The sequence below is a fragment of the Papio anubis genome, chromosome 4, assembly GCF_008728515.1.
Source record: "Papio anubis isolate 15944 chromosome 4, Panubis1.0, whole genome shotgun sequence".
NCBI lineage: Eukaryota > Metazoa > Chordata > Mammalia > Primates > Cercopithecidae > Papio > Papio anubis.
This window is the reverse complement of record NC_044979.1, coordinates 29,177,393-29,204,765: the sequence shown is the minus strand read 5'-3', so window position 1 is coordinate 29,204,765 and position 27,373 is coordinate 29,177,393. Positions and strand designations below refer to the sequence as shown.

The 27,373-nt window shown below is 41.5% G+C and overlaps 1 protein-coding gene and 1 non-coding gene across 10 annotated transcripts in view; both read left to right on the top strand.

The window, feature by feature from the left end:
- Positions 1 to 27,373, top strand: part of AHCYL2 (adenosylhomocysteinase like 2) — a 209,372-nt gene that overhangs the window by 166,783 nt on the left and 15,216 nt on the right. For all 9 annotated transcript variants that reach the window (XM_017957153.2, XM_017957151.2, XM_017957150.2 and 6 more), the window contains 10 exons: positions 656 to 799; positions 1,229 to 1,329; positions 9,152 to 9,254; positions 12,176 to 12,270; positions 15,296 to 15,402; positions 17,238 to 17,354; positions 17,982 to 18,045; positions 18,524 to 18,612; positions 21,944 to 22,014; positions 25,197 to 25,291. In XM_017957153.2, the coding sequence (XP_017812642.1) occupies positions 656 to 799; positions 1,229 to 1,329; positions 9,152 to 9,254; positions 12,176 to 12,270; positions 15,296 to 15,402; positions 17,238 to 17,354; positions 17,982 to 18,045; positions 18,524 to 18,612; positions 21,944 to 22,014; positions 25,197 to 25,291 (986 nt within the window). The remainder of the gene's footprint in view (positions 1 to 655; positions 800 to 1,228; positions 1,330 to 9,151; positions 9,255 to 12,175; positions 12,271 to 15,295; positions 15,403 to 17,237; positions 17,355 to 17,981; positions 18,046 to 18,523; positions 18,613 to 21,943; positions 22,015 to 25,196; positions 25,292 to 27,373) is intronic.
- Positions 17,775 to 17,836, top strand: LOC116274746. The gene has a single exon (XR_004183524.1). It is a non-coding gene; the product is annotated as a U7 small nuclear RNA (small nuclear RNA).

Genomic DNA, 27,373 nt, shown 5'->3' with positions numbered 1-27,373 from the left:
ATTGTACCAAAGAGGATTTATTCACTTCTTTGGGAGTCTAAAATGCCTAACGCGGGACCCACTGAGGCCAGCAAGAAGGGAGAGCACATTGAATACTTCATTGTTAATGTCTAATTAGGTCTGCAGGCACAATTCAGCCTCATCAGAGTCCGTCTTAAAAAAGAAAGCTCTGTTATGTCAGACAAATACTTTTTGTGTGGTTCTTAATTACTTTCCCATGGATTCCTTATTTTCTAGGTCTTATCTGTTCAGTAATTGTACTAAAACACAAATTATATCAAATGTTTAAGCAGCACACAGAGCAGAGTAGCTAGAATCCCAAAAATCCACAGGTTAATGACCATGATCTTGCATTAGGAACTTTCACCTAATGCTACCGTGGTGTAACCTTTCCTTTTTGCATATTCAAGGACCTCTGTATGTTCTGAAGATGAAGTTAACCCTAATTTCAAGTTAAGGCTATCCAGAAAGAATGTCTTTGGCAATCTCTTTCAGCTTGCCTCTTCTGGTCTGTGTATAGCATGTAGTTGCTTACCAGAGGTAAAAAATTTATATGGCGCTAGGTGGCTAGAGAAGCCTCAGTTCGCTCCGTGGTTTGGAATTTTAGAGGAAGCATTTTTTTATTCCCTGAGCGTTTTTTATTCTGTCATTCCAGCGGCTTCATATACAGATAGCTCTGATGATGAGACATCCCCCAGGGACAAGCAGCAAAAGAACTCTAAGGGAAGCAGTGACTTCTGTGTTAAGAACATCAAACAGGCAGAGTTTGGACGAAGAGAAATTGAAATTGCTGAACAAGGTAAAGAAAACAAGCACCTTTTCCTTCTTAACCTGCCTGTGTCTTTTTGTCTGTATTAATCCCTTTTTATGTCTGGGGTCTGGTAAAATTTCTATGTGATAAGAATACTTATAACAAAAGAAATATGAGTTCAGAAAACACTGGGGAAATCTGGCAAGTCTAGAAGGAACCCTATATTTGGTAAAAAAAAAAAAAAAAAAAAAAGGGAGAGAGACTGGATAAGGACAGGAATATAGAGAATCAGAACCCTGGAACCTCTGAAAGCCCTTTATAAAGGAAAATTCAGGTTTAATGTCTTGATCCCTGGAGAAAACTAATCTAACCTGATCAGGGGAAGGATCTTAACTTAAGAAAATAAGTTTTTCTGTTTGTTCTTTTATCTCTTATTCCCTCTTCTTTAATATTGCTGTATTTATTGGGGCTTTTCAGAAATGCCTGCATTGATGGCTTTGAGGAAGAGAGCTCAAGGAGAAAAGCCTTTGGCTGGAGCCAAAATCGTGGGTTGCACACACATCACTGCTCAGACTGCTGTGAGTTCTTTTCTTTTCTCCTTTTAATAACAATAGTTAATAATAGCCACGAGCTACCAAAAGCTTACAAGATGCCAAGCACCGAGTTAAGAGCTTAACAAGTATTAGCTCATTAATCCTTATAATGGCCATATAAAGGAGGTATTCTTGTTTCCATTTTATAAACGAAGAAGCTGAGGCTCAGAGGGCCTAAAATATTTGTTTAAGGTTATACAGCTAGAAATCACAGAGTCAGGATTTTAACTTCAATATATAGTAGTCCTCCTGCTTTGTCTGTGGGGGATAAGTTTCAAGACCCCTAGTGGACACCTGAAACTTCAGGCAGTACTGAACCCTATATATATTATGTTTTTTCCTGTACATATATACCTATGATCAAATTTAATTTATGCAATTGGCCCTCCATATCCACCAGTTCTGCTTCCTGAGGATTTGACCAACTGCAGATCAAAAATATTCAGAAAATAAAATAATACAGCAATAAAAAATAACAGATAAGAAATATAACAACTATTTACATAGCATTTACACTGTATTAGGTATTATAAATAACCTAGCGATGCTTTAAAATATACAGAAGGATGTGCACAGATTATATGCAAACATTACATCATTTTATTTTATTTTATTTTATTTTTTTTTGAGACGGAGTCTCGCTCTGTCACCCAGGCTGGAGTGCAGTGGCCGGATCTCGGCTCACTGCAAGCTCCGCCTCCCGGGTTCACACCATTCTCCTGCCTCAGCCTCCCGAGTAGCTGGGACTACAGGCGCCCACCACCTCGCCCAGCTAGTTTTTTTTTTTTTGTATTTTTTAGTAGAAACGGGGTTTCACCGTGTTAGCCAGGACGGTCTCGATCTCCTGACCTCGTGATCCGCCCGTCTCGGCCTCCCAAAGTGCTGGGATTACAGGCTTAAGCCACCGTGCCCGGCCCATTACATCATTTTATATAAGGGACTTGAGCATCCTCAGATTTTGGTATCCATGGGAGTCCTGGAATCAATTCCCTGAGGATACTGAGAGACAGCTATAAATTCAACACAGTAAGAAATGAACAACAATAACTCAAAATAAAAGAGAGCAATTGTAACAATAGACTGTAATAAAAGTTATGTCACATAAAGGAATTTATCACAGTACATAGCAGAAAGTCCAAAGGGAAGGCAGACTTCAGATGCAGGATCTCAGGGTTCCAGCTTCACCTCTCTGATTCTCTTGGAGCTGCCTCCTCAGTATGCTTACTTCACCCTCAAGCTGATAGCAAGATGCTTACAGCTATTCTAGTCATCACAAACTGACATGAAAAAGAAGAGGGACCATTTCTTCCTTGCTCAAGAGAAGTCCCTCCAGGATACTCCATCATGTCTCATTGGGCAGAACTGGATCACGTGCCTGTGCTCCATCAGTCCTAGCAAGGGGCTTGGAATTACCATGATTTGCTTACACCAGTGATTCCTACCTTACTCTCATCAGTTTTAATGTCCCCTTTTTATTAAAAAACATTTTTTTTTGCAGTGTCCCTGAATTATCCTGAAGTGAAATTCAGATATAACATGTCTAGGTACATATAATCTTTAAAAAAAATCAATATAAAATCTTAACTGAAATATGAAGGAGGAAAAAAAGAAAGTACAATACTTAAAATAATGTGTATTTCAATATGTAAATACTCGAGGACAACTATAGTAGAACAATCAGATATTTGTACTATTTCACAGTATTATTTGAAATAGTATTATTTGAAGACAGAAAGAATTGTGTTATTGATTCCAGAGCATCAGAGCAGCATTGCCATGATTTTCTGAAATAGTAAACAACTTTTTGTAAACTTCTGAACAACAAGAACAACAAAAAGTATGAGTTTTCTCTTCATTTATATAGCTGTTACATTCCTGGAAAAACTATTGTTTTGTATTAAAACTACAAAACTACTTTTTGCTAATTTGTAAAGTGGAATTAGGTTCGAGTACTCAGATAATTGTAGATAGGTTTTTCACCCATGTGAACTTTCGTTTTGACATTTGAAAATTGTACCAGCTACAGACACAGTTTTTTGTTGAGACACTTTCAGAATATAGAGATTCCTGGTCCTGCCCACTGAATGCCAATAGCACTCTCCTTCCAATTATTGGGGCAACCAAAAATGCCCCCACAATTTTCTAGATCTCCTCTTTTATCACCAGAGATGCAGTGTATATGGAGTTGCTAACCATAATGAGACCACTATAGGGAAATTGGAATATTGAGCAATGGTCTGGAATCTTTTATGGGGATCCATAAGATCTGGGTCATCTGTGTGGCTAGATCAGCTTTCCAAAGATCATGTCTCCCAAAGCACAACACTTATGTGGTCACATTCCTGATTCAGAACATTAGAGATTCCTCAAGGTACAGACAGCTACTATTAGCATCTTCACTATGAGACTTTTCTGGGTTATATGTTCTCTGAGGAAAAGAGTACCTTGACTGCCCAAAATTAATATAATAAATTGAAAAGCTATCTATTTTGGAGCTACAGACTAATGAATCAAGACAGAAACACTCTTGAATCTTTTTTGGCCTGCTCAGTCAGCGACATGAGACTTCAGTGTGGTAGCTTAAAATAGTAAGTGCTTCTCTACTGTCTCATGTTGCTGAATTACATCTAGTTTGTTTTTTACCCTTAGGCCCACTGAGCATTACCACCCTTCATGGTTCCTTTTCTGTTTTTTTCCTGAATGGATTAATCACAATTAGCTTACCAATTTTAATATTAATTTATTGTTTCCATCCCACATTTTTTTCCTTTAAAAAATAACTACAAAGAAATTTTGCTTTGTTTGCCAACCTAATACTCTTTCACCCTTATCTTAGTTCATTTGGGCTGCTATAACAAAATACCTTAGACTGGGTAATTAATAAACAATAGATATTTATTGTTCACAGTTCTGGAGGCTGGGAAGTCCAAGATCAAGGCGCCAGCAGATTCAGTGTCTGGTGAGGGCCTGTTCCTCATAGGTGGCGCTTTCTATGTGCCCTCACGTGGCCAAAGGAGAAAGCAAGCTTCCTCAGGCCTGTTTTATAAGTACACTAATCCCATTTGTGAGGGTAGAACTCTCATGTCTAATCACCTCCCAATCACTTCCATAATCACTTTTTAATACCATCGTCACCTAGGGGGTTAGTTTTTAACATATGACTCTGGGGGGGAGAACATACATTCAGACCATAGCATTCCCCAAATACCTTAGTGTATATTTTCTACAAACAAGGACATTTTCCTGTACAACCAGTATAACCATCAGAAGTAGAAAATTAACATTGACTCATTATTACCATCCAATCCTTAGATCCCACTGGAGTTTCACTTGTTGTTCTGATAATATTTTTGTAACAAAAGAATCCAGTCCATGGTTATATGTCACATTTAATTGTCATGTCTTTTTAATCTTCATTAGTACAGAATACTTTCTCAATCTTTCTTTGATTTTCATGACCTTGACACTTTTGAAGATTACAGATGAATTATTTTGTAGAATTTCCTCAATTTGGATTTTTCTGATGCTTCCTCATTATGAGATTCAGGCTATGCATCTATGATGGAAATACAGGGAAGTGATACATCCTGTCAGGTGGCACATGATTTCAGTTTGTCCCAGAACTGATGATGTTCACTTTAATCCCTTGATTGAGATAGTGTCTGCCAGGATTTTCCTCTGTAAAAGTTATTTTTCCCAGTTTATAATTAATATGTTTTTTAGACTGGGTACGATGGCTCATGCCTGTAATCCCAGCACTTTGGGAGGTCAAGGCTGGCAGAGATCACTTGAGTCCAGAAGTTCAAGACTAGCCTAGGCAACATGGTAAAACACCATCTCTACAAAAAAATACAAAAGTTAGCTAGGTGTGGTGGCATGTGCCTATAGTTCCAGCTACTTGGGAGGCTGAGGTGGGAGGATTGATTGAGCCCGGAAGGTAGAGATTGCAGTGAGCAGTGAGCTGAGATTGTACTGCACTCCAGCCTGGGTGACAGAGTGAGACCCTGTCTCAAAAATAAATAAAAATAGAATTAATATGTTTATGTGAGGTAGTACTATGAAACTGTAAATATCTCATTCTTTATCTTTGATTTATTCATTATTTTTATTTGTATGGAATCATTGTTTCCTATTTTATTTAATAGGTTATAATCCATTACTATCATTACTTACTTACATGATCATCTTGTTACCAATTTGACCAGGGAGAGCCTCTTCAGTGTGGCTTCTGTGACTTGTCTTTTGACATATCGCTTTCATTCTTTGAACACTTCCTTGCTTTTGGTACAAGATCACCTAAGCTTATCTTGAACATTCCATGTCCTACTCTTGGAGTCAGCCATTTCTCCCAGAATGCCTGGCTCCTTTTAGTGGATCTGGGCACTAATGTGCTGTTTGGTTTTGAAATGTCATTGTTCCCAGATCCTCTTTTTTTCCTCTCCATAGATGTAATTGGAGTTCCAGAAGGCAAAGAGGGAAAGAATCCATAGATTCCCATAGATCCCATAGATTTTAAGCACTCTGTTCTGATTTTTTTCTGCCAGCCTTTTTCTTTTTGTATTTCAGTTCAGTAATTTCTTTTTTTGTTGTTGTTTTGTTTTGTTGAGTAGTGTCTCACTGTGTCACCCAGGCTGGAGTGCAATGGTACAATCACTGCAGGCTCATTGCAGGCTCAAACTCCTGGGCTCAAGCATTCCTCCTGCCCCAGCCTCCCAAGTAACTGGGACTACAGGCATGTACCATCATGCCTGGCTAATTTTTTTAATTTTATGTAGAGATGAGATCTTGCTGTGATACCCAGGCTGGTCTCAAACTCCTGGCCTCAAGCGATCTCCTGCCTCAGCCTTTCAAAGTGCTAGGGTTACAGGCCTGAGCCACTGTGCCTGGCTCAGTTCAGTAAATTTTATTGGTCTATCTTCAGGTTCACTGATTCTGTCCCTGGATGTGCCCAGTCTGATGATAAACCTGTTGAAGGAACTTTTAATTTGACATTTTTTTTCCTGGCATTTGTATTTGCCTTTTTTTTTTTTTTTTTTTTTTTTTTAAAGACAGAGTTTTGCTCTTGTTGCCCAGGCTGGAGTGCAATGGCGCAATCTTGTCTCACCACAACCTCCACCTCCTGGGTTCAAGCGATTCTCCTGCCTCAGCCTCCTGAATAACTGGGATTAGAGGCATGTGCCACCAAGCGGCTAATTTTGTATTTTTAGTACAGGTAGGGTTTCTCCATGTTGGTCAGGCTGGTCTCAAACTCCAATCCCAGGTGATCCGCCCACCTCAGCCTCCCAAGGTGCTGGCCTTTACAGGCCTGAGCCACCACACCGGCCTGCATTTGACTTTTTATAGTTTCCATCTCTTCTGAAATTTTCTATCTATTCATAGATGTTGTCTGTCTTTCTCAACTAGATCCTTTAACATACACATATTACTCCAGCCTGGGCAACATAGCAAGACCCTGTGTCTAAAAAAGTAAAAATAAATAACATAAACATATTGATCATAGTTACATTAAAGCTCCTGTCTGATCAAACATCTGGCTCATTTGAGAGCCTGCCTCTATTGTTTACTTATTTCCTGACAGTTTTTTTTTTTTTTTTTTTTACTTTTTATATGTCCTGACATTTTTAATTGAGTGGTAGTATATTAGTTTTCATTATAGTCATGAATTGGGCTGGATTTAGAGTTTGTTGTATACCAATAAAGGCTTCAAATTCCTCCAGCAGTGGACTGCTATAACCTTGTAATTTGAGGTTACCAAAGGACATTCCTCAGTATTTCTGCTTTACCCTCAGTTTTCAGCTACTTCTGCACATGTGTGCCACAGAAGTGTCCTCTTTTCAAGTACCTGTCCCATCTGCCATAGTAGACTGCTGCTCCTTGTTTCCTGGGGCTAAGCACACGGTGAGGGCAAGTGGGGTTCTTGGATCTCTGGTGCGGTCTCAGTCTTAGGCAGACGTCTGTGAGGGCAGGGTTTTCTCAATATTCCTGCCTCTCCTATCTGTAGCAGCCAAACTTTGCCTTGCATCTGTGGTGGGTCTTGGGCAAGACATATTTTCCTGCCCTCCCTGGAGAGCTAGAGAGGTAGCAGATCCTTACTTTGTATCAGTGAACTGTCCTGGGCCCAAAAGTTTTTCCTGTGCCTCTCCCAGAGGCAGAGAGTTTTTGCTTCTGCCTTCCTCCAGAAACAGTGGATCTTTGCCTGGTCCCTAATAGCAGGCCCACTTCCTGCTCTTCCTATAGCTTGAGGCTTTTGCTTCCTATGAGAGAAGAGTATAGGGAAGTGCCCAGGTTTCATGTCTGTTTCTGAGCACAGCCAATCAGTTCCCTGCCCCAGTCTTTCTTTTGAGCACTGGGTGGAAGCCTCTGGAAGACAGCCTGCATGTGAATGGGAAATCTACTTGTGCCTGGAGCTTCAACAAATTCCACACTGACACACTTTCCCACACCCAGCCTTTCCTAATTGTTCAAAAGTTTAGCTGACATTTTCTTATCCTCATCTGTGGCAGCCATTTCTTCCTCACATGCGCTGCCAAAGGTAAAACAGTCTTCCCTCTCTCTTTAAAACGATGTGTCACTCTTTGGAGGGCAGTTCACTTCGGTGCTTTACGGCCTCAGCTGTGCTTTACGGCCTCAGCTCTTTGATGGGCTCAAGAAGAGTTTGGCTTTGTAGATTACCCAGTTTTGGGGGTTTGTGTGTGTGTGTTTGTTCGTTTTGTTTTTGTTTTGTTTTGTTTTGAGACGGAGTCTTGCTGTGTCACCCAGGCTAGAGTGCAATAGTGCAATCTCGGCTCACTGCAAGCTCCGCCTCCCAGGTTCACACCATTCTCCTGGCTCAGCCTCCCGAGTAGCTGAGACTACAGGCACCCGCCACCACGCCTGGCTAATTTTTTTGTGTGTTTTTAGTAGAGACGGGGTTTCACCATGTTAGCCAGGATAGTCTCGATCTCCTGATCTCATGATCTGCCCGCCTCAGCCTCCCAAAGTGTTGGGATTACAGGCGTGAGCCACTGCGCTCGGCCATTTGAGACAGAGCTTTGCTCTTGTTGTCCAGGCTGGAGTGCAGTGGTACAATCTTAGCTCACTGCAACCTCTGTCTCACCGTTTCAAGCCGTTGTCCTGCCTCAGCCTCCCAAGTAGCTGGGACTACAGGCATGCGCCACCATGCCCGGCTAATTTTTCTGTATTTTTAGTAGAGATAGGGTTCACCATGTTGGCCAGGCTGGTCTCGAACTCCTGACCTCAGGTAATGACCCACCTCAGCCTCCCAAAGTGGGATTACAGGCATGAGCCACCATGCCTGGCCATGTGTTTGGTTTTTTGGAGACAGGGTCTCACTCTGTTGTCCAGGCTGGAGTTCAGTGGCACAGTCACGACTCACTACAGCCTCCATCTCCCATGCTCAAGCAGTCCTCCCACCTCAGCCTTCCTAGTAACTACCCAGCTTTTTCATGTCATTAAGATGGGAGCTTCTCTTGTAGCTTTGTGTATTCTAAACAGAAGCAAAACTGTAAATCTGTGTTTTTTAAGAAAAATTTTGGCTCTGAAGTCCTTGATTTATTAAATCTTATGGGGAGGCTTAATTTAAATTGGTAAAAACATAGAGTCAGCTGGAGCCTCCCTCTTCCCATGGCTTCCCCCAATACTTGCCTTCTTCTTAGAATACTGAAGAAGTTCTGTAGAGCCCAATTTGAAAATCACTGGCCTAAGTCATTCCTGTTGTATTTTCTGATTGTAAAATATATAAACTTTTATCTCCTTGACTAGTTGTTTGGCCCAGGCTTGCTCATCCCCTGCTTTGTCTTTAATACAGGTACTTATGGAAACTCTAGGTGCTCTGGGGGCCCAGTGCCGATGGGCTGCCTGCAACATCTATTCCACTCTCAATGAAGTGGCTGCTGCTCTAGCAGAAAGTGGTAAGAGCTTGTTCTCTGTGCCTTTGGCTAAAGTAAGTCTCCAAAAAGTTCTGTTGTTTCAGCATAAATCTTTAAAGAAGGTTGACAATAAAAGAACTATCTTGGAAGAAATAGATCTCAATTCTTGATGAATTTACTTTTTCTGGCCTTCGCTTGTCAAATATGATCTAGTTAACTTTGCCATTTTACAGTTGACAAATATCTACCTATGTCTAATATTCCATTGTTAGGTAATGCTTTGTTCTGACTCACTGATTTACTAAAAGCAGAGCACTAGTGAACACTACTCATTGAGGTAACATGGATTACAGGAGAAAATGTTTCAGCCTTAGTTTTGTGACCCTATTGGTTTTCCAGCAAGTAATTTGCCCTGATTTAATGTTTGGTGTTTCTGCTTCAGGAGTAAAGAGGACTTGACCTGGCAGATTAATATTTGATCACAGCATCCACTAGTAGTTGATGGACAAAAGAAATAGAGAAATTTGGACTTTGCCAGCCTCTTGCCTTTACTCTTTGGCAGTACAGCTCAGCGTTTCATTTGTTCTTTCATTTTAATTTACTTATTTATAAGATTTTATGGCTGTATATATGATAGAAAAATATTTAATACTTTATTAATACAAATAGTAAATGTGTACCCCAGTGAATACGCATTCATTTCTTTTCCTTTTTTTTTAAGTAGAGACAGAGTCTTGCTCTGTCACCCAGGCTGGAGTGCAGTAGTGCAATAGTGTTTCCCTGCATCCTTCAATTCCTGGGAACAGGTGATCCTCCCACCTCAGTCTTCTGAGTAGCTGGGACTTTAGGCACATGCCACCATGCCCAGCTAACTTAAAAAATTTTTTTGAAGACACAGGGTCTTGCTCTGTTGCTCAGGCTACTCTCAAACAGCCGGCCTCAAGTGATCCTCTCGCCTCATCCTCCCAAAGTGCTGGGATTAGAGGTGTGAGCCACCATGCCCAGCCCATTTTTTTTTAATTTCTTAATTTAATTTCTATTTTTAATTTTTATTATTTTATTATTTTTATTTTATTTATTTATATTTTTGAGACAGAGTCTCACTCCGTCGCACAGGCTGGAGTGCAATGGTGTGATCTCAGCTCACTGCAACCTCCGCCTCCCGGGTTCAAGCAACTCCCCTGCCTCAGCCTCCTGAGTAGCTGGGATTACAGGTGGCCTCCACTACACCTGGCTAATTTTTGTATTTTTAGTAGAGACGGGGTTTCACCATGTTAGTCAGGCTGGTCTTGAACTCCTGACCTCAGGTGACCCGCCTGCCTTGGCCTCCCAAAGTGCTGGGATTACAGGCGTGAGCCACTGTGCCCAGCAACCCCATTTCTTTTTTTTAAACAAATGCTTACTAACCTACTCTAAGAGCTGTAAGGGCAAATGAGGCAATGTCTTTACCCTCAGAATCTTATCTTTTGGTGAGGAGATAATACACATATATAAATAATGATACAAGGACATATATGATAAATGCCATGACAGATTATAAATCCATATTCACTACACAAACAAGAGGCTTAGAAAAGTTCAGATTCCCACTTTGGGAGGCCGAGACAGGTGGATCACCTGAGGTCAGGAGTTCAAGAGCAGCGTGGCCAACATGGTGAAACTCCGTCTCTACTAAAAGTACAAAAATTAGCCGGGGGTAGTGGAGGGCACCTGTAATCCCAGCTACTCAGAAGGCTGAGGCAGGAGAATCGCTTGAACCCAGGAGGCAGAGGCTGCAGTGAGCCGAGATTGCACCACTGCACTCTAGCCTGGGGGACAGAGCCAGACTCCATCTCAAAAAAAAAAAAAAAAAGGCCGGGCGCAGTGGCTCACACCTGTAATCCCAGCACTTTAGGAGCCTGAGGCGGGCAGATCATGAGGTCAGGAGTTCGAGACCAGCCTGGCCAATATGGTGAAACCCCGTCTCTACTAAAAATACAAAAATTAGCTGGGCGTGGTGCCACGCACCTGTAGTCCCAGCTACTCAAGAGGCCGAGGCAGGAGAATCACCTGAACCCAGGAGGTGGAGGTTGCAGTGAGCCGAAATGGTGCCATTGCACTCCAGCCTGGGTGTCAGAGCGAGACTCCATCTCAAAAAGAAAAAGAAAAGTTCAGATTCCTTGAGCGCTCATTTCCAGCTGGGTTAATCAGGCTTCGTTAGGAACATGACACTTAACTGGGCTATGAATTATAGTAACGTTTTAGCAAGTGGAAAAACACTTTTTTTTTTCTTAATAATAGGGTGGAATGATTAAAGTATAGAAGCAAAAAAATTAAAGTGTAATTGGGAAATGGTGAGAATGCCAGTTTGAGTGGATCAAGAAGTAACTGTTTCTGGTTTTTCTTTTCCCTCTAGTCACTTTTTTGTTTTTTTTTTTTTGGAGACAGAGTCTCGCCCTGTCCCCTAGGCTGGAGTGCAATAGCAACGATCTTGGCTCACTGCAACCTCCGACTCCCAGGTTCAAGCCATTCTTCTGCCTCAGCCTCCCCAGTAGCTGAGACGACAGGCGTGCACCACCACACCCAGCTAATTTTTGTATTTTTAGTAGAGACAGGTTTCATCATGTTGGCCAGGCTGGCCTTGAACTCCTGATCTCAGGTGATCCACCCACCTCAGCCTCCCAAAGTGCTGGGATTACAGGAGTGAGCCACTGTGCCTGGCCCCCTCTCGTTACATTTTAAACAGCTGTCATACTTTTGTCCATTCTACTTGTCCTCATTGGGCTAATAAGAGCAGAATGACCATCAAAGACAAAGGAATGGATAAAGGGGCTGAAGGCAATGCCAATCAGTAAAGAATGTCAATCCAAGGATTATAGCAGAATGAGAGAGTTGGAAATTAGGAACCAGAATCTTCTCACTAAAATTTGGTGATCAGCCTCTTTTGGTCTTTAATGGTTTCTCTTTGTTCCTTTTTTTCTCAGGATTTCCTGTTTTTGCCTGGAAGGGAGAGTCAGAAGATGACTTTTGGTGGTGCATTGATAGATGTGTGAATGTGGAGGGCTGGCAGCCAAACATGGTGGGTCAGATTTCTGCTAATACAATTCTGTAGGGGTCAGGAATGGGGATGGGAGGAGGTTATGGCCTGGGAGAGGGTTTCCCAACAAGAAGAAAGGAAAATGGCTTCATTTCTATCTGATGTACCTGGATTTCCAGCAGAACTAGATTCTTATGCTATGGGTACCCCAAGAGTATTGAAGCTCTTATAACCTCAAAGTGCCTTAATTATTGGTTCTAATGTTGGAAGCATTTATATTCATTAGAAACATTAAAGTGCTGCCCAGGATTCACACGTGGCTGGTTAAAAAGCAAGAGTAATGAGTTTCCATTCCCTGCTACTGCCTACTCCCCCACCTTACAACAACCAAAAAACCCAAACAAACCACCCCAGAGCTCTCGAGATGCTTAGCCTTCTCTCTAGAATCCATATACTTGTCATGTGAGTCAGGACTAGAAAAAAAAAATAAAAATAATAGAGTTCATATAATGCATTTATAGTAAACCTGAAGAGCTTCCAAGTTCAAGTTTCTTCTCTTTATATTCGTTCCCCACATTTAAAAAGACAACAAGGCAAAGTTTTGGGGTTGTAATTTTTGCTTCATTTTTATTTTTGTGTTATTCTTTAGATCAAGTCTTGAAGCCTGATAGCACATTAGATTTGCAAAGAGGCAAAAAGCTACACAAAGGGCTGGGTGTGGTGGCGTGTAATGCCAGCACTTTGGGAGCCCAAGGCAGGTAGATTCCTTCAGCCCAGGAGTTTGAGACCAGCCTGGGCAACATAGGGAGACACTGTCTCTACAAAAAAATACAAAAATTAGCAGGATGTGTTGGCATGCACCTGTAGTAGTAGTCCCAGCTACTTAGGAGGCTGAGGTGGAAGGATCACTTGAGCCCAGGAGGTAGAGGCTGCAGTGAGCCGAGATAACACCAGTGCAATCCAGCCTGGGTGAGAGAGTGAAACTGTGCCCCCACCCCAACCCCCTCCCCAAAAAGCTACACAAACTATGAGGTGCTCCTATTTTGCAAATAATTCTGCCCCCTTCCCTTGGGGGAGGGGGCGGAAATTAGGGAATGTGCTGACAAAAGAATCCCTGAAGCTCTAGTCCAACCATTGCTTGCTGCTGAAGGCTGCAGGGCAGGCCTCACTTGGTGCATGGCAGAGAAGTAGCTTCTTTCTGAATTCTGTGATCCAGGTCACACTGCACCAGGCTTGTTTGAGGAAGCTGGGTTAGAGCCTTCATATCCTAAAGGAGTGGGGGAGCAGGGTTGACAGTGGCTGTAAGATGAGTCAGCTTGTTCCAACGGTTTTAATAGTGACACGAGGGAGTGTGACTGACAGATGCTAAAGCAGATATGCCAGGGAGTTTCTCCTGGGAATAAAACATTGATTTTTAAAGTCAGGAACCCAGGGAGGACATTAGGATTTACCTGGAGAACATTACAAACTGTAGAACCAGCACAAACTGCTAGGAAGGTTAATAAAGAGAGTAAGACAAGGACAAAAACAGTTGTCAGCCCAGAAAACAAGACCCATACCTCTTTAGATTCTGTCAAGATTTAGTACTTTTCCTTACTTCCCACCCTTGGGAAGATTTCCTGATGACAAGAATTTCCTGCAGTAGATTTACATGGTGAGAATTATGGGCAGAGTTCATTAAGTAAATCTTAGAGGCAGCAACTACCTGTCTGTGTCATATCTTCCTTAAAAGGGAAAAGTGGATGAGAATAGTGAGACTTACAACACAGAGTTTCCAGTTGTTCAATCTCTCTTGTCTCTTATCTTTTCTGTAGAAGGGAAAACTTCATGAGGGATTCCATACATGGAGAATGGGAGAGAGAAACTCAGAAGAGCCTTTTGCTTTCTTGGGGCATCTGTTCTGGGGGTTTCTACTTGTAGTATGGAGCAAGTACAAAAGCTTTGATGAGAGTCCTAACTTGAATTCTGGTTCTCAAGCAATGTTTGAGTGAGGGAGAGAAAATAGATCAACAGCAAGAGCAAAAGAGAAAAAGAGATCAGGTGGTAGACATGAGGTTGGGGATTTTGTGTACTCGGGGGTCCAGAATGGCAGTTTTGGCACTTACAGCAGAGTTGATAATTGATGGGACTGCAAGATGGGTGCATGTCAGCAGAGGGCAACCCAGTTCTGTGGGACTTTCCAGGAGGATGGGTATAACAATTTGCAGAGTCCTGCTAAACACTTCTGACAGCCTAGCGAAGGACTGAAGTATCATAGCCTCGTGCCTGATAGTGTTCTAAGCTGGTTTTTCTTTATCTTTATAATTCAAAAGCTTTTCTCTGCTGATGAAAGCTCCAGTGGGCACAGAACTGTGTTTATCTTTAATCCCAACCTGAAATAGTGATAGATGAGCTGTTCAGAAGCTTGCTTGCACACCTACATGCTGCACGGTTCCCTGGTTATTTTTAATTTGGTTTCTACAGAGTGTGAGGTTGTGCTAGGCAAAACCCTACAGTGCTGCCTGATATTTTGGGTGGGAGAGTGCCTATACTTTGGGAGAAGAGAAGGTTAATAGAATACAGTTTTATAAGCCATTGTTCCGAGAGGGAGACTTAATTATCTGACCATTTATTGATTGATTTTTCTTTTTTTCTTAAGAGGCTGTGTAAACTGAGGCCTCTTATTTAAACTAAGTCTTGACTGAATATATTTAAAGTCCATTTAGGCTTTCTGAATACCTATAGTAGATTCAAGATCTAGTGGCCTAGATGACCACAAGTTATCAATCCATAAGAAAATCCTCAGTTAGTTGCTGTATATTTTGATGCAGTAGATATATCATAGGGAGGGTTGTTTGGCTGCACGAATTAAAATTGGCCTTTCTCCTCTCATTGTCTTTTACTTCAATATAATGACTATTTGGCAGATTATTGCATTTACTCTGGCTTTAAGTTACTTTGCATAACCATATGGGAAATTTTAAATATCTGTAAATTGCTAATTAGATTGGGATGCAAGACCCAGAGAAGCACTGAAGCCTTCAGGCTTCAGCAAAGTGAATGATGTTATTGATGCTTACTATTGCAGATCTTGGATGATGGAGGGGATCTTACCCACTGGATTTATAAAAAGTATCCCAACATGTTTAAGAAAATCAAGGGCATAGTAGAGGAGAGTGTTACTGGAGTTCATAGGTAAGATTTGACATGGGCATACCTGGTTTTATGCAGTCTAGACATAAAGTCTTATAAACACATACCTATAAAACACGTGTTAAAAATTGGAGCCTGCTATGAGGTAACAACATTTCAACTTGCTGTGAGGTGATCAGATCTCAGCTTGCTTTGAGGTGACCAGATCTCTCTTGTTTTTTTTTTTTTAATTAACAACACAAATCATGAACCTAAAATAGTGAGAAGGGGGCAGGTGGGAGAACAAGTGAAGTCCTCACGTTTTCTAGTGATTGTAAACAATTACTTCTTGTCCTTTTTGGACACATTTATTCATTCATTCAACAAATATTTAATGAACTTCTACAATGAACGAGGAACTGCTCTAGGTGCTAGGAATCTAGCAGTAGACAAAACAGACAAAAAAACTCTGCCATCTTAGAGCTTACATTCTTACATGGAAAGCAAAGACATAGGGTTCTGCTTCTCAAATGAGCAATAATTCTCTGAGTAAAATTGGAATTATTTCAGTTCAATTTCTGTGATCATTTCTATGATTTATTTCACCCATAAAGAACTAAAAGGATGAAAAAAAAGTTTTAGGGAAGTAAATTCTGAACCAGCCACCGTCACTCCTTCAATACATTATCATCTTTTTGAATGTACAAAACAGGTCAGGAATTCAAGACTAGCCTGGCCAACATGGTGAAACCCCATCTCTATTAAATACAAAAATTACCCAAGTGTGGTGGCGCGCACCTGTAGTCCCAGCTACTCAGGAGGCTGAGGCACAAAAATCGCTTGAACCCGGGAGGCAGAGGTTGCAGTGAGCTGAGATCACGCCGCTGCACTCCAGCCAGGGTGACAGAGTGAGGCTCCGTCTCAAAAAAAAAACAAAAATTGTGAGTGTATTTGAAAGTTAAAATTGTTGCAGTAGATTAGTGGGATTAAGCATGGTTTTTAAAGTAGTACTTAAAGTTACTCCTTTTATAATTAAAAAGATGAGTGAAATTAATACACAGTTTAAGCTGGGCATAGTGGCTCATGCCTGTAACCCAGCACTTTGGGAGGCCAAGATGGGAGGATCACTTGAGTCTAGGAGTTTGAGACCAGCCTGGGCAACACAGTGAGACCCTGTCTCTATTAAAAAAAAGAAAAAATGCTGGAAGGCTGGGTACAGTGACTCACCCCTGTAATCCCAGCGCTTTGGGAGGCTGAGGCAGGCGGATCACCTGAGGTCGGGAGTTTGAGACCAGCCTGACCAACATGGAGAAACCCCATCTCTACTAAAAATACAAAATTAGCTGGGCATGGTGGCAGATGCCTGTAATCCCAGCTACTCAGGAGGCTGAGGCAAGAGAATCGCTTGAACCCAGGAGGCGGAGGTTGCAGTGAACCGAGATCACACCATTGCTCTCCAGCAGGGACAACAAGAGTGAAACTCTATCTCAAAACAAACAAAACACAAACAGCCAGGTGTAGTCTCATGTACTTGTAGTTCCGGCAGGCAGTGAGACCAGTGCAGATTTAGTGAACATTGTACCCAGTAGGTAATTTTTCAGCCTTCAACCCGCTCCCACTCACCCACTTTTTATAGTCTCCAGTGAAGGCCTTAAAATTTAGAGATGGGTCAAGGATTTTCCCCACATGACTTTTGAATAAAATCTTTATTGTGAAGCTGTATATGCAGGCTCTAGAAAGATATTCTTTGTTTCTCAGTGGCCACCTAATAGGATGAAACTAGTCATGTCTCACGCTCTCATGCCTACCCAATCATCGTGTTTCTGGGGCCTGCTATGAAAGCAATGATAGATTGTAACGTTCCGATGTTTTTTGTTCTTGGCTTCCCTCATCCTCAGGCTGTACCAACTGTCCAAAGCTGGGAAGCTGTGTGTTCCAGCCATGAATGTCAATGACTCAGTCACCAAACAGAAATTTGACAACCTCTACTGTTGCCGTGAATCAATTCTTGATGGGTATTGTTTATTATCTTTGAGATGAACTTGTGTTGTCAAGTTGAGATTCTAAGTTTTTTGGCTTTGGTTATTTCTGGAAAGGATTCATGTAGCATCTCTGGATAATGTCTCCACTAAGCCAGAGCTTTGTCACCTCGTAAATTAAAATTACATTATTTTTATTTTCTCCTTTGTATCTTTTCTATTTCTAAATATTATATTTTCAAAACATTATCTAATAAATGTATGTTGCTTTTATGTTTAAAAATTACTGTGTTATCTACATCTTCTTCCTTTCTGCACCACTTGCAAGAAAGGGGGAAAAAAAGGGAAAAAACCCTTACATATAGGATTGGTTGGATGGCAGGGAGTGAGAAAATATGTATTTTATTCAACCTTTCTTTCTGGTCATTAGTTTCTCTAGGATAGAAATCAGACTTTCAGTGTTACAGCTCTTTTAGAATTTGTCTAGCAGGTTTTCTAGTCTTTACCAGAAAACCCCTTTAAAAAAAAAAAAAGAAACCAGACTTTCTTTCAAAATGAAAAACAAACCAACCAAGAAACCCCATGAAAACAAAGAGATTCAATCTAACCTCAAGGCAGAAACAAGAGAAGATTTTTCTGATTTAATGTGTTTTTTTCCCCTAGACTTAAAAGGACAACAGACATGATGTTTGGTGGAAAGCAAGTGGTAGTCTGTGGCTATGGAGAGGTGACGTTTAACCTTTCATTTATTAGGTGTTTTAAATGGATTTTGTTGAAATATTCTGGAATTTTTTATTTGTATGGACATATGAGTACACTCGTTACCACTTTAGATGAGAAAAAGAACTTCAGAGGCCCTCTGGTTAAAGTAGTCTTTCTTTTTCCCTTTGCATTGCCGCCATTTTTCCTTAAGTTGATTTTCTGACTTGCTCCAGTACCACCGTTTGTGATGTTCTTTTTAGCTTGTGTTTTGATTATGAATCGTGAGTGTGGGTGTTCTTGTGCACATGAATGCGATAAGCAGGAGCCAGGGGTTTGTTTATGAGCTGTATTCAATTATTTGTTCTTCTTGTTTTCCCCAAGTATGAATCTATTCAGTGAAATTCCTCCCGGGGGTGGAAAGAGGGGGTGCACTTTCCCAGAAGCTTTGAGAAATGGTTTTCTCGGTGACTTTCCTTAATATGTGTGCTCTCTTCCCTCTTCAGGTGGGGAAAGGGTGCTGTGCTGCCCTGAAAGCCATGGGCTCCATTGTGTATGTAACTGAAATTGACCCCATCTGTGCCCTGCAAGCCTGGTAAGCCTCTACACTACCATCTCACTTGCAATCTTGGAGCTGTCTCCAAAGAATGGCCTGGTTGATGCCACACTTTATTTTATTTTATTTTTTATTTTTTTTTATTTTTTTTTTTGAGACGGAGTCTCGCTCTATCACCCAGGCTGGAGTGCAGTGGCCGGATCTAAGCTCACTGCAAGCTCCGCCTCCCAGGTTTACGCCATTCTCCTGCCTCAGCCTCCCGAGTAGCTGGGACTACAGGTGCCCGCCACCTCGCCCGGCTAGTTTTTTGTATTTTTTTTTAGTAGAGACGGGGTTTCACCGTGTTAGCCAGGATGGTCTTGATCTCCTGACCTCGTGATCCGCCCACCTCGGCCTCCCAAAGTGCTGGGATTACAGGCTTGAGCCACTGCTCCCGGCCTGCCACACTTTATTTTAGAGGAGCCCGGATCCTCAGAGAGGCTGCCACTAACTCTAAGCATCTGCCTTTCAAAAAGGTCAAGGAGCTCTGCTTGGAGAGAGCAGAGACTATCAGAAAAGTGAAAATTTAGAAATCCTGTGGAGATAGTAACAGGGATTCTGTCAGCCAGAGAACAAGTAGCCCCTTACTTTCTCCATGTGTAATACTTGGCTTTCAAATAATGATCAGAAAAGAAATTGGCAGGCATCAGATGCCTTCTGATGTGTTACACTGAAAATAGTCCTTCTGTGGTATTCCTCCCAAAAATGTATAACCTGAATCTAATTGTGAGGAAACATTAGACCAATCCCAATTAAGGGTAAAATCTACTAACTCTGAGTGAAGGGTATATGAGAATTATTGACACTAGTATTATAATTCTTAAGTTTGAAATGATTCTAAAATTAAAAGTTAAAAAGAAGAATAGTTCTTTTCTTATTATAAAATGTGGGTAATCATACCTACCTCATAGGATTGTGAGAGTTCAGTAAAATAATCATTAACATAGGCTGGGTGTGATGGGTTCATGCCGGTAATCCCAGCACTTTGGGAGGCTGAGGCAGGAGGATTGCCTGCACCCAGGAGTTCGAGACCAGCCTTGGCAACATAGGGAGACCCCATCTCTACAAATAGTTTTTTAAAATTAGCTGGGTGTGGTGGTGCATGCCTGTGGTCCCAGCTACTTGGGAGGCTGAAGTAGGAGGATCACCTAAGCCTGGGAGGTTGAGGCTGCAGTGAGTTGTGATTATGCCACTACCCTCCAGCCTGGGTGACCCAGCAAGACCCTGTCTCAAAATAATAATTATCATTCTATATTATACATTATATAACAAATACGTAATTATATAAGGTACAGAGCTGCTGCCACATAATATATGCTCTCTAAATGATAGCTGTTATTAAAATTGTCTCTTGCCATCCTCAGCAGGGTGGGAAATACCACTGTTCTTAAAAACTATTGCAGAGTCCAAGTGTCTGTGGCCTAGGGGAACCATCATCCTTCTAGTACACTAAGGGTTTATTACAGGAACCTGAACATGTTTTAATACAAATTGTGATACTGTTCAGATTATCCTATAGACATGAATTGATCACTTACTATGCATTAGATACTGTGCTACGTGCTGAGAATAAGATGAATGTATAAATGAGATAAGGTCCGGCTGTTAGAAGCACACAGACAAATACCACTGTGCAGTGAAGTAAATGCTGTCATGGAGTTAAACGGCACATGCTTCTGTAGGAGCATAAAGGAGAAATTGCTTACTAAGGAGCAAGGGAGCAGGGTAGAAAGAGATGTCAGCAGAGCAGAGTCTTGACATTTGTTTAGGTGTTTTCTTAGTTTGGAAGTATATTCCAGGTACAGGGAACATGCGTGTTGTCTCCAAGGAAGGAGATAGCATGGCAGATGTAAGAAGCTGGAAATATTTTAATGTGGTTGGCAGACGGGATACATTTGGGGGAGTGGTGCTATCTAAGGTAGCAGTCATGGGAGTCATATGTCAATATAAACACATATTACTGCAAGTATTTGGGTCTTATTCTAATCCTGCCTTATCCTTAAGAACAGGCAGTCTCACTGAAGTATTTTAAGCAAGGAAATGACATGATCCAAATTGCATTTAGGAAAATCACTCTGCAAAATGATTTAGAAAGATGTAAACCTAGAGGCAATGAGATTGTGCCAGGGGTTACTATAGTAATTTAGGCAAGAAGGAGTAAGACCTAAACTTAAGCAAGGCCAGTATGTATTAGAGAAGAGAAGACAGATGAAAGAGACTTTTAAGGAATTAAAGAAAAAGACTCAGCCTGATTTGGTGACAACTTCAATTAGGGAGAGGCAGCAAGGACATTCTTGTTTATATGGCTCATTCAGATGGATGAACAGTGATGCTATTGATCAAGATAGAAAATACAGAATAAGAAATAAATGAAGTTGTGAGTGCAGAGAAAATAATAAGTTTATTTTCAAACACAGTAAGTTTGAGATCCTTCTGGGACATTCATGAGGTGCTATCCAGTGGCTAATTTGATCCTTGGCTGTGAAGCTTCAGAGAGATCTAAGCTGAAGATACAAATGTAAAAATCAGCCATCTATAAGCAGTCATTTGCAGTCAAGGGAAGAATATGGTTCTCTATACTGAAAGAATAGAGAACAGAATAAAGGCATAACCCTGCAGAGCACCAATATCCAAAGGTTGGCTGAAGTTGAGGAGAGACAATTAAGAGAAGTAAGAGGAAAACCAGGAGAGATGTATCATGGAGTCCAAGGGGTATAGAGTTTTAAGAAGGCAAATAATGTTTAATGTAGTAGAAGAAATCAAATAATGTAAGAATCTAAGAAGTTGGGCATGGTGGTGTATGCCAACAGTCCTGGCTACTCAGGGGGCTGAGGCAGGAGGATTGCTTGAGGCCAAGAGTTAGAGGCTATAGTGCACTATGATTATGCCTGTGACTAGCTACTACACTCCAGCCTGGTCATCATGGTGAGATCCCATTTCTAAAAACAAACAGACAAACAAACAGTTAAGAGTCTAAGAAATCTTGGGTTTGGCCTTCGGGAAATCACTGATGATCTTGGAGAGAGCACTTTCAAGGGGGTAGTTGGTTAAATAGCTAAGTGGCACTTTCTACAGTTTCTGGAAATTCGGTCAGGGAATCTCATGGTAGCCCCTGGCTCCCTATTATCAGGAAGAAATAAGTCTCATGATGCAGAGGAACCTTTTATTTCTGTCTTGTATGAACTAAGGAAATTGTTTGGATTTTTCACTTCTAAGAATAGTTCAGCTATCTCAAGAAATGACAGCAACTTGATATTAGCTTTTGAAGTCCTGTGTTAAAAGGCTCCCCAGCTGCCTGTTTAGGTTAATTGGTCATGCTTTATTTCAACAGTATGGATGGATTTCGACTGGTGAAATTAAATGAGGTCATCCGACAAGTGGACATTGTTATTACCTGTACAGGTATGATAATGACATTTTAAATGGGGTGGCACTTGGGAATGTTTTTATGGAGCAAGTGCAAGATGATTGGAAATATTCTGAAAAACCAAACTCTAAAAGCTAGAGAGAGATAGTAGCCCACAAAGCCAATCAGTCTTTCATATTCTTCCTAATTCTTTAGAGCTCTGACCAGAGGTATACGATTAGGTCATTCCTATGTAAAAACATTTTTCTTCACACTTTAAGACAACTGTTATATCTCCATTCATCCTAGGAGATAGCTAGAGATGAGATTCAGTTATAAAGTTTTATTTGAGAAGCCAGATCTTAAATGTACACTTGATTTTTTATTTTACCTCCAAAAGTGATGTATGTTTCTCTCTAGTATGTAATTAAGGCAAGGCTAGAGAGAAATTCTTTCATAGTTAGAGGAAGTAGAAGAGGTTATTCTGTTAATTCCCAAAGAGGTAGATTTTGAGTTTTAAGGAATATGCAGAAATGCCTGGTTTCCTCTAGGATAAGATACTTATTTTTATGTAGAACCATAAACTACAGGAACACTGGTTTTCTTTTATAATTCTATTTTAGAGGGGGAAATCGAACAGAATAAAAAAAAAATTGTAGTTGTAGCCTCAGGGAGAAATAGGGGCAGAGAAGAGGGACCATAAGAAGCTGTTCTTGGTTCTTATCAATCCCCTGATCTCTTTTGTTGTTTTAAATAGAGATGAGGTCTCACTCTCCAGGCTGGTCTCAAACTCCTGGCCTCAGGTGATTCTCCCACCTCTGCTTCCCAAAGTGATGGGATTATAGGCATGGGCCACCCTGCCCAGCCTGGACCTTTTTTTTTTATTGCTTTTTTGTGAGCTGTAATTGATTTACTACACGTTTCACACATTTAAAGTGTTCACTGTTTTTTAGTAATTCACAGAGTTTGTACAACTATCACCACAATCTAATGTTTTTACTGAGTTGTAATTCACATCGTAATGTTCACCCTTTTAAAGTGTACAGTTCAATGGCTTTTAGTCAAGTTGTGGAACATCCCAATTATCAAATTTTTATCACCCCAAAAAGAAACCCTGTATCATTAGCAGTCACTCCTTATTCCATTCTCCATCATACCCCAGCCCTAGGCAACCACCATTTCCCTATTCTGGACATTTCATGTAAATGGAATTATAGCAACACCTGCAAAAAGAAGGAGAAAAAATAATAATTTTTTTTAAAAAGGAATCATTCATGGCTGGACACGGTGGCTCACACCTGTAATCCCAGCACTTTGGGAGGCCGAGGCAGGTGGATCACCTGAGGTCAGGAGTTCGAGACCAGCCTGGCCAACATGGTGAAACCCCATCTCTACTAAAAATACAAAAAATTAGCCAGATGTGGTGGCAGGCGCCTGTAGTCTCAGCTACAGGAGTGTGAGGCAGGAGAACTGCTTGAACCCAGAAGGCGGAGGTTGCAGTGAGCTGAGATTATGCCATTGTACTCCAGCCTGGGCAACAAGAGTGAAACTCCTTCTCAAAAAAAAAGGAATCATTCAATATGTGGTCTTTTGTGACCAGCCTCATAGCAGGATGTTTTCAGGGCCTCCCCATATGATGGTATATATCAGTACCTTATTCCTTTTCTTGCTGAGTAATGTGTCATTGTATGGTTATACCATATTTTATTTATCTGTTCATTAACTGGTAGACATTTGGGTTGTTTTCCCTTTTTGGCTATTAGGAATAATGCTGCTATGAACATTGAATACAAGTTTTTATGTGGACATATATTTTCAGTTCCCTTGGGTATATACTAAGAGTAGAATTGCTAGATCATATAGTAACTCTGTTTTTAACATTTTCAGGCTGGATGTGGTGGCTCACACCTGTAATCCCAGCACTTTGGAAGGCCTAAGTAGGCAGATCACTTGAGCCCAGGAGTTCAGACCATCCTGGGCAACATGGCAAAACTCTGTCTCTACCAAAAAAAAATACAAAAATGAGCCGGGTATGTGGTCCCAAGTAGCTGGGACTACAAGCACACACCACCACACCCGGCTAATTTTTTGTATTTTAGTAGAGACAGGGTTTCACCGTGTTGCCCAGGCTGGTCTCAAACTCCTGAGCTCAGGCAATCCACCCCTCAGCCTCCCAGTGTTAGGATTATAGGCATGAGCCACCATGCCTGGCTGGAATTGGCAAATTTTTTGAAAGTGACTGCACCATTTTACAATCCCACCAACAATACATGTGCCTTCTAATTTCTCCATATCTTCACCAACACTTGTTATTGCCATTCTTTTTGATATTGCCATCCTAGTGAACATAAAGTGGCATCTCATTGTGGTTTTGATTTCCATTTCCCTAATAACTAATGATGTTGAGCATCTTTTCATGTATTTATTGGCCATTTGTACATCTTCTCTGAGGAAATGTCGATTCAGAGCCTTTTCTTTTTTTTCTTTTGAAGACAGGGTCTCACTCTGTCACCCAGGCTACAGTGTAGTGGTGCAATCACAGCTCACTGCAGCCTTGACCTATGGGGCTCAATCGATCCTCCCACCTTAGCCTCCCTAGTAGCTGGGATTACAGGCACATGCCACCACACCCAGCTTATTTTTGTATTTTTTTGTAGAAATGGGGCTTTGCCATGTTGCCCAGGCTGGTCTCAAACTCCAGGGCTCAAGTTATTGATTCTGCCACCTCAGCCTCCCAAAGTGCTGGGATAACAGGCATGAGTGAGCATGGCTGGCCTGCTTTTTTTTGAGACAGAGTCTTGCTCTGTCGCCCAGGCTGGAGTGCGGTGGCGCGATCTCGGCTCACCGCAAGCTCCACCTCCCAGGTTCACGCCATTCTCCTGCCTCAGGCTCCTGAATAGCTGGGACTAAAGGTACCCGCCACCATGCCCAGCTAATTTTTTGTATATTTAGTAGAGATGGGGTTTCACCATGTTAGCCAGAATGGTCTCAATCTCCTGACCTCGTGACCCGCCCACCTCAGCCTCCCAAAGTGCTGGGATTACAGGTGTGAGCCACCGCGCCCGGCCTGGCCTGCTTATTTTTAAATTGTCTTCTTCTTATTGGGTTGTAAGAATTCCTTATAACAAGTCCCTTATCAGTTATATGATTTGCACATTTATTTTCTCATTCTGTGGATTATCTTTCTCTGCTGCCGCCAAAAGACAGTGAGCACGCAAACCTCTCTTCTGTTTTTAAGGTAACAAGAATGTGGTAACCAGAGAGCACTTGGACCGTATGAAGAATAGCTGCATCGTTTGTAACATGGGACATTCCAACACAGAGATTGACGTGGTAAGATCAAGTGGCTCATTATTGGGGGCTTTTTTCTCTCCTTCACAAGAAACAAACTGGAAAATGAGAGAGCAGTGTCACAAGCCATCCTAAACATGACTGTCCTGGCAGAGTTGTCCACATCTTTTCATTTACTAGCCCTATAGCCTGTATTTGTGGAGACTATAAAGTTTCTTCATCTCAATTTAATAATTTTAAATGATTGTCCTCTTCTATTCAAGCTCGATGCCTGTTTACACTGTAAGCCTTATCTCTATGTTTAGGATTGAGAGCAAGATAAACTCAAAACTACAATGAATGATACAAACTCAAAGCTAAGTGATACAATGAATGTGAATCAGTATGGTAGTCAGTATTTTGGGGGTGTTTGGTTTTACCATAAAGATGAGATAAGTAGGTTGGTCCAAGGAAATAAGGGAGAGAAATCTATGGGCTGGGATGATTCTGTTGCTTAGGATTGACTGTGTGTATCAAATACTGTGGTTTCTTCTTTTATCCCTCTCTTTTACTGGGTGAGGTCACTGACCCCTCACATGTTTTTCAAACTGTAGTAATTGTGTCTGCAGGTGTCATAATCAATCCAGTGCCGTTGTGTAGTAGCATGTATTCTTCAAACCTGGAAAATATATCACTTTGATTCTCTAATTTGATTATATTCACCCTATAATTTTCCAATCCAAAATAGCACTTGGTACTGATAAGTTGCCCAAGTAATAGTTAATAGAAGTGTTTTTTCTTTTTCTTTTTTTTTTTTTTTTTGAGACAGAGTCTCGCTCTGTCGTCCAGGCTGGAGTGCAGTGGCATGGTCTTGGCTCACTGCAGCCTCTGCCTCCTGGTTTCAAGTGATTCTCCTTTCTCAGCCACCAGCGTAGCTGGGACTATAGGCGCCCGCTGCCACACCTGGCTAATTTTTATGTTTTTAGTAGAGGCAGAGTTTCACCATATTGGATAGGCTGGTCTCAAACTCCTGACCTTGTGATCTGCTGACCTCAGCCTCCCAGAGTGCTGGGATTACAGGTGTGAGCCACCTCACCCAGCCAAGTGTTGTTTATTTTCAGATTTACCAAAGTATCTCTCAGTGTGACTTTTACTCTGGTTTTAAATTTTTCTGGCATTTTTGTGGCACACCTGTATTTCTCTCTGGGTAACTGGCTCAAGCAAAGTGTACTTTCATCTCTACTGAGGGCTGCTCTGATTGAGCTTCAGCATTACCAGGTAACGACCAGCTGATGGACTGAGAGCTTATTGGATAAAATTTACTATATATAGTTTCCCTTTTAAATTCTGTGCTCTGTTCTTCCATTATTAAAAATAGCTGGCAGGGCCGGGCGCGGTGGCTCAAGCCTGTAATCCCAGCACTTTGGGAGGCCGAGACAGGCGGATCACAAGGTCAGGAGATCGAGACCATCCTGGCTAACACGGTGAAACCCCGTCTCCACTAAAAAAAAAAATACAAAAACACTAGCAGGGCGAGGTGGCGGGCGCCTGTAGTCCCAGCTACTCAGGAGGCTGAGGCAGGAGAATGGCGTGAACCCGGGAGGCGGAGCTTGCAATGAGCTGAGATCCGGCCACTGCACTCCAGCCTGGGCGACAGAGCGAGATTCCGTCTTAAAAAAAAAAAAATAGCTGGCAGAACAACCTACCAAAGCCTCTGTCTACCCTGGGGTGTCTGAGTGGTATGGCCTTATTACTTTCTCTCACCATGATATTTTGCTTACAATGAACAATTTAGCTGGTAGTTGGTTCTTTATTTTTCTTTTGTTTAAGTTCCATTTATGTGCCATACTGCCTTTTTGCTGCCATACTGCCTCTTTGCTGAGTGATCAAGGATATTAGTATTTCTAAAACTATCCAGCAAATGATTCTCATTTCCTGGATGACTTTGCTTCTAGAGCCCCCAAAGGGGAAAGGCCTAAAGGGAAGTATTGATGTCATGCCCTGGGCCCTAATGGGAAATCTTCAGAGGAAGGGAAGGGGAAGGAATTTTCCTTTCTAAACCCTCAAGAAGCTCTGAAATAAAAATAACTCCAAATGCAGACATGTACCTTTTGTATTTTTACTTCATCTCATTTCATCTTTTTG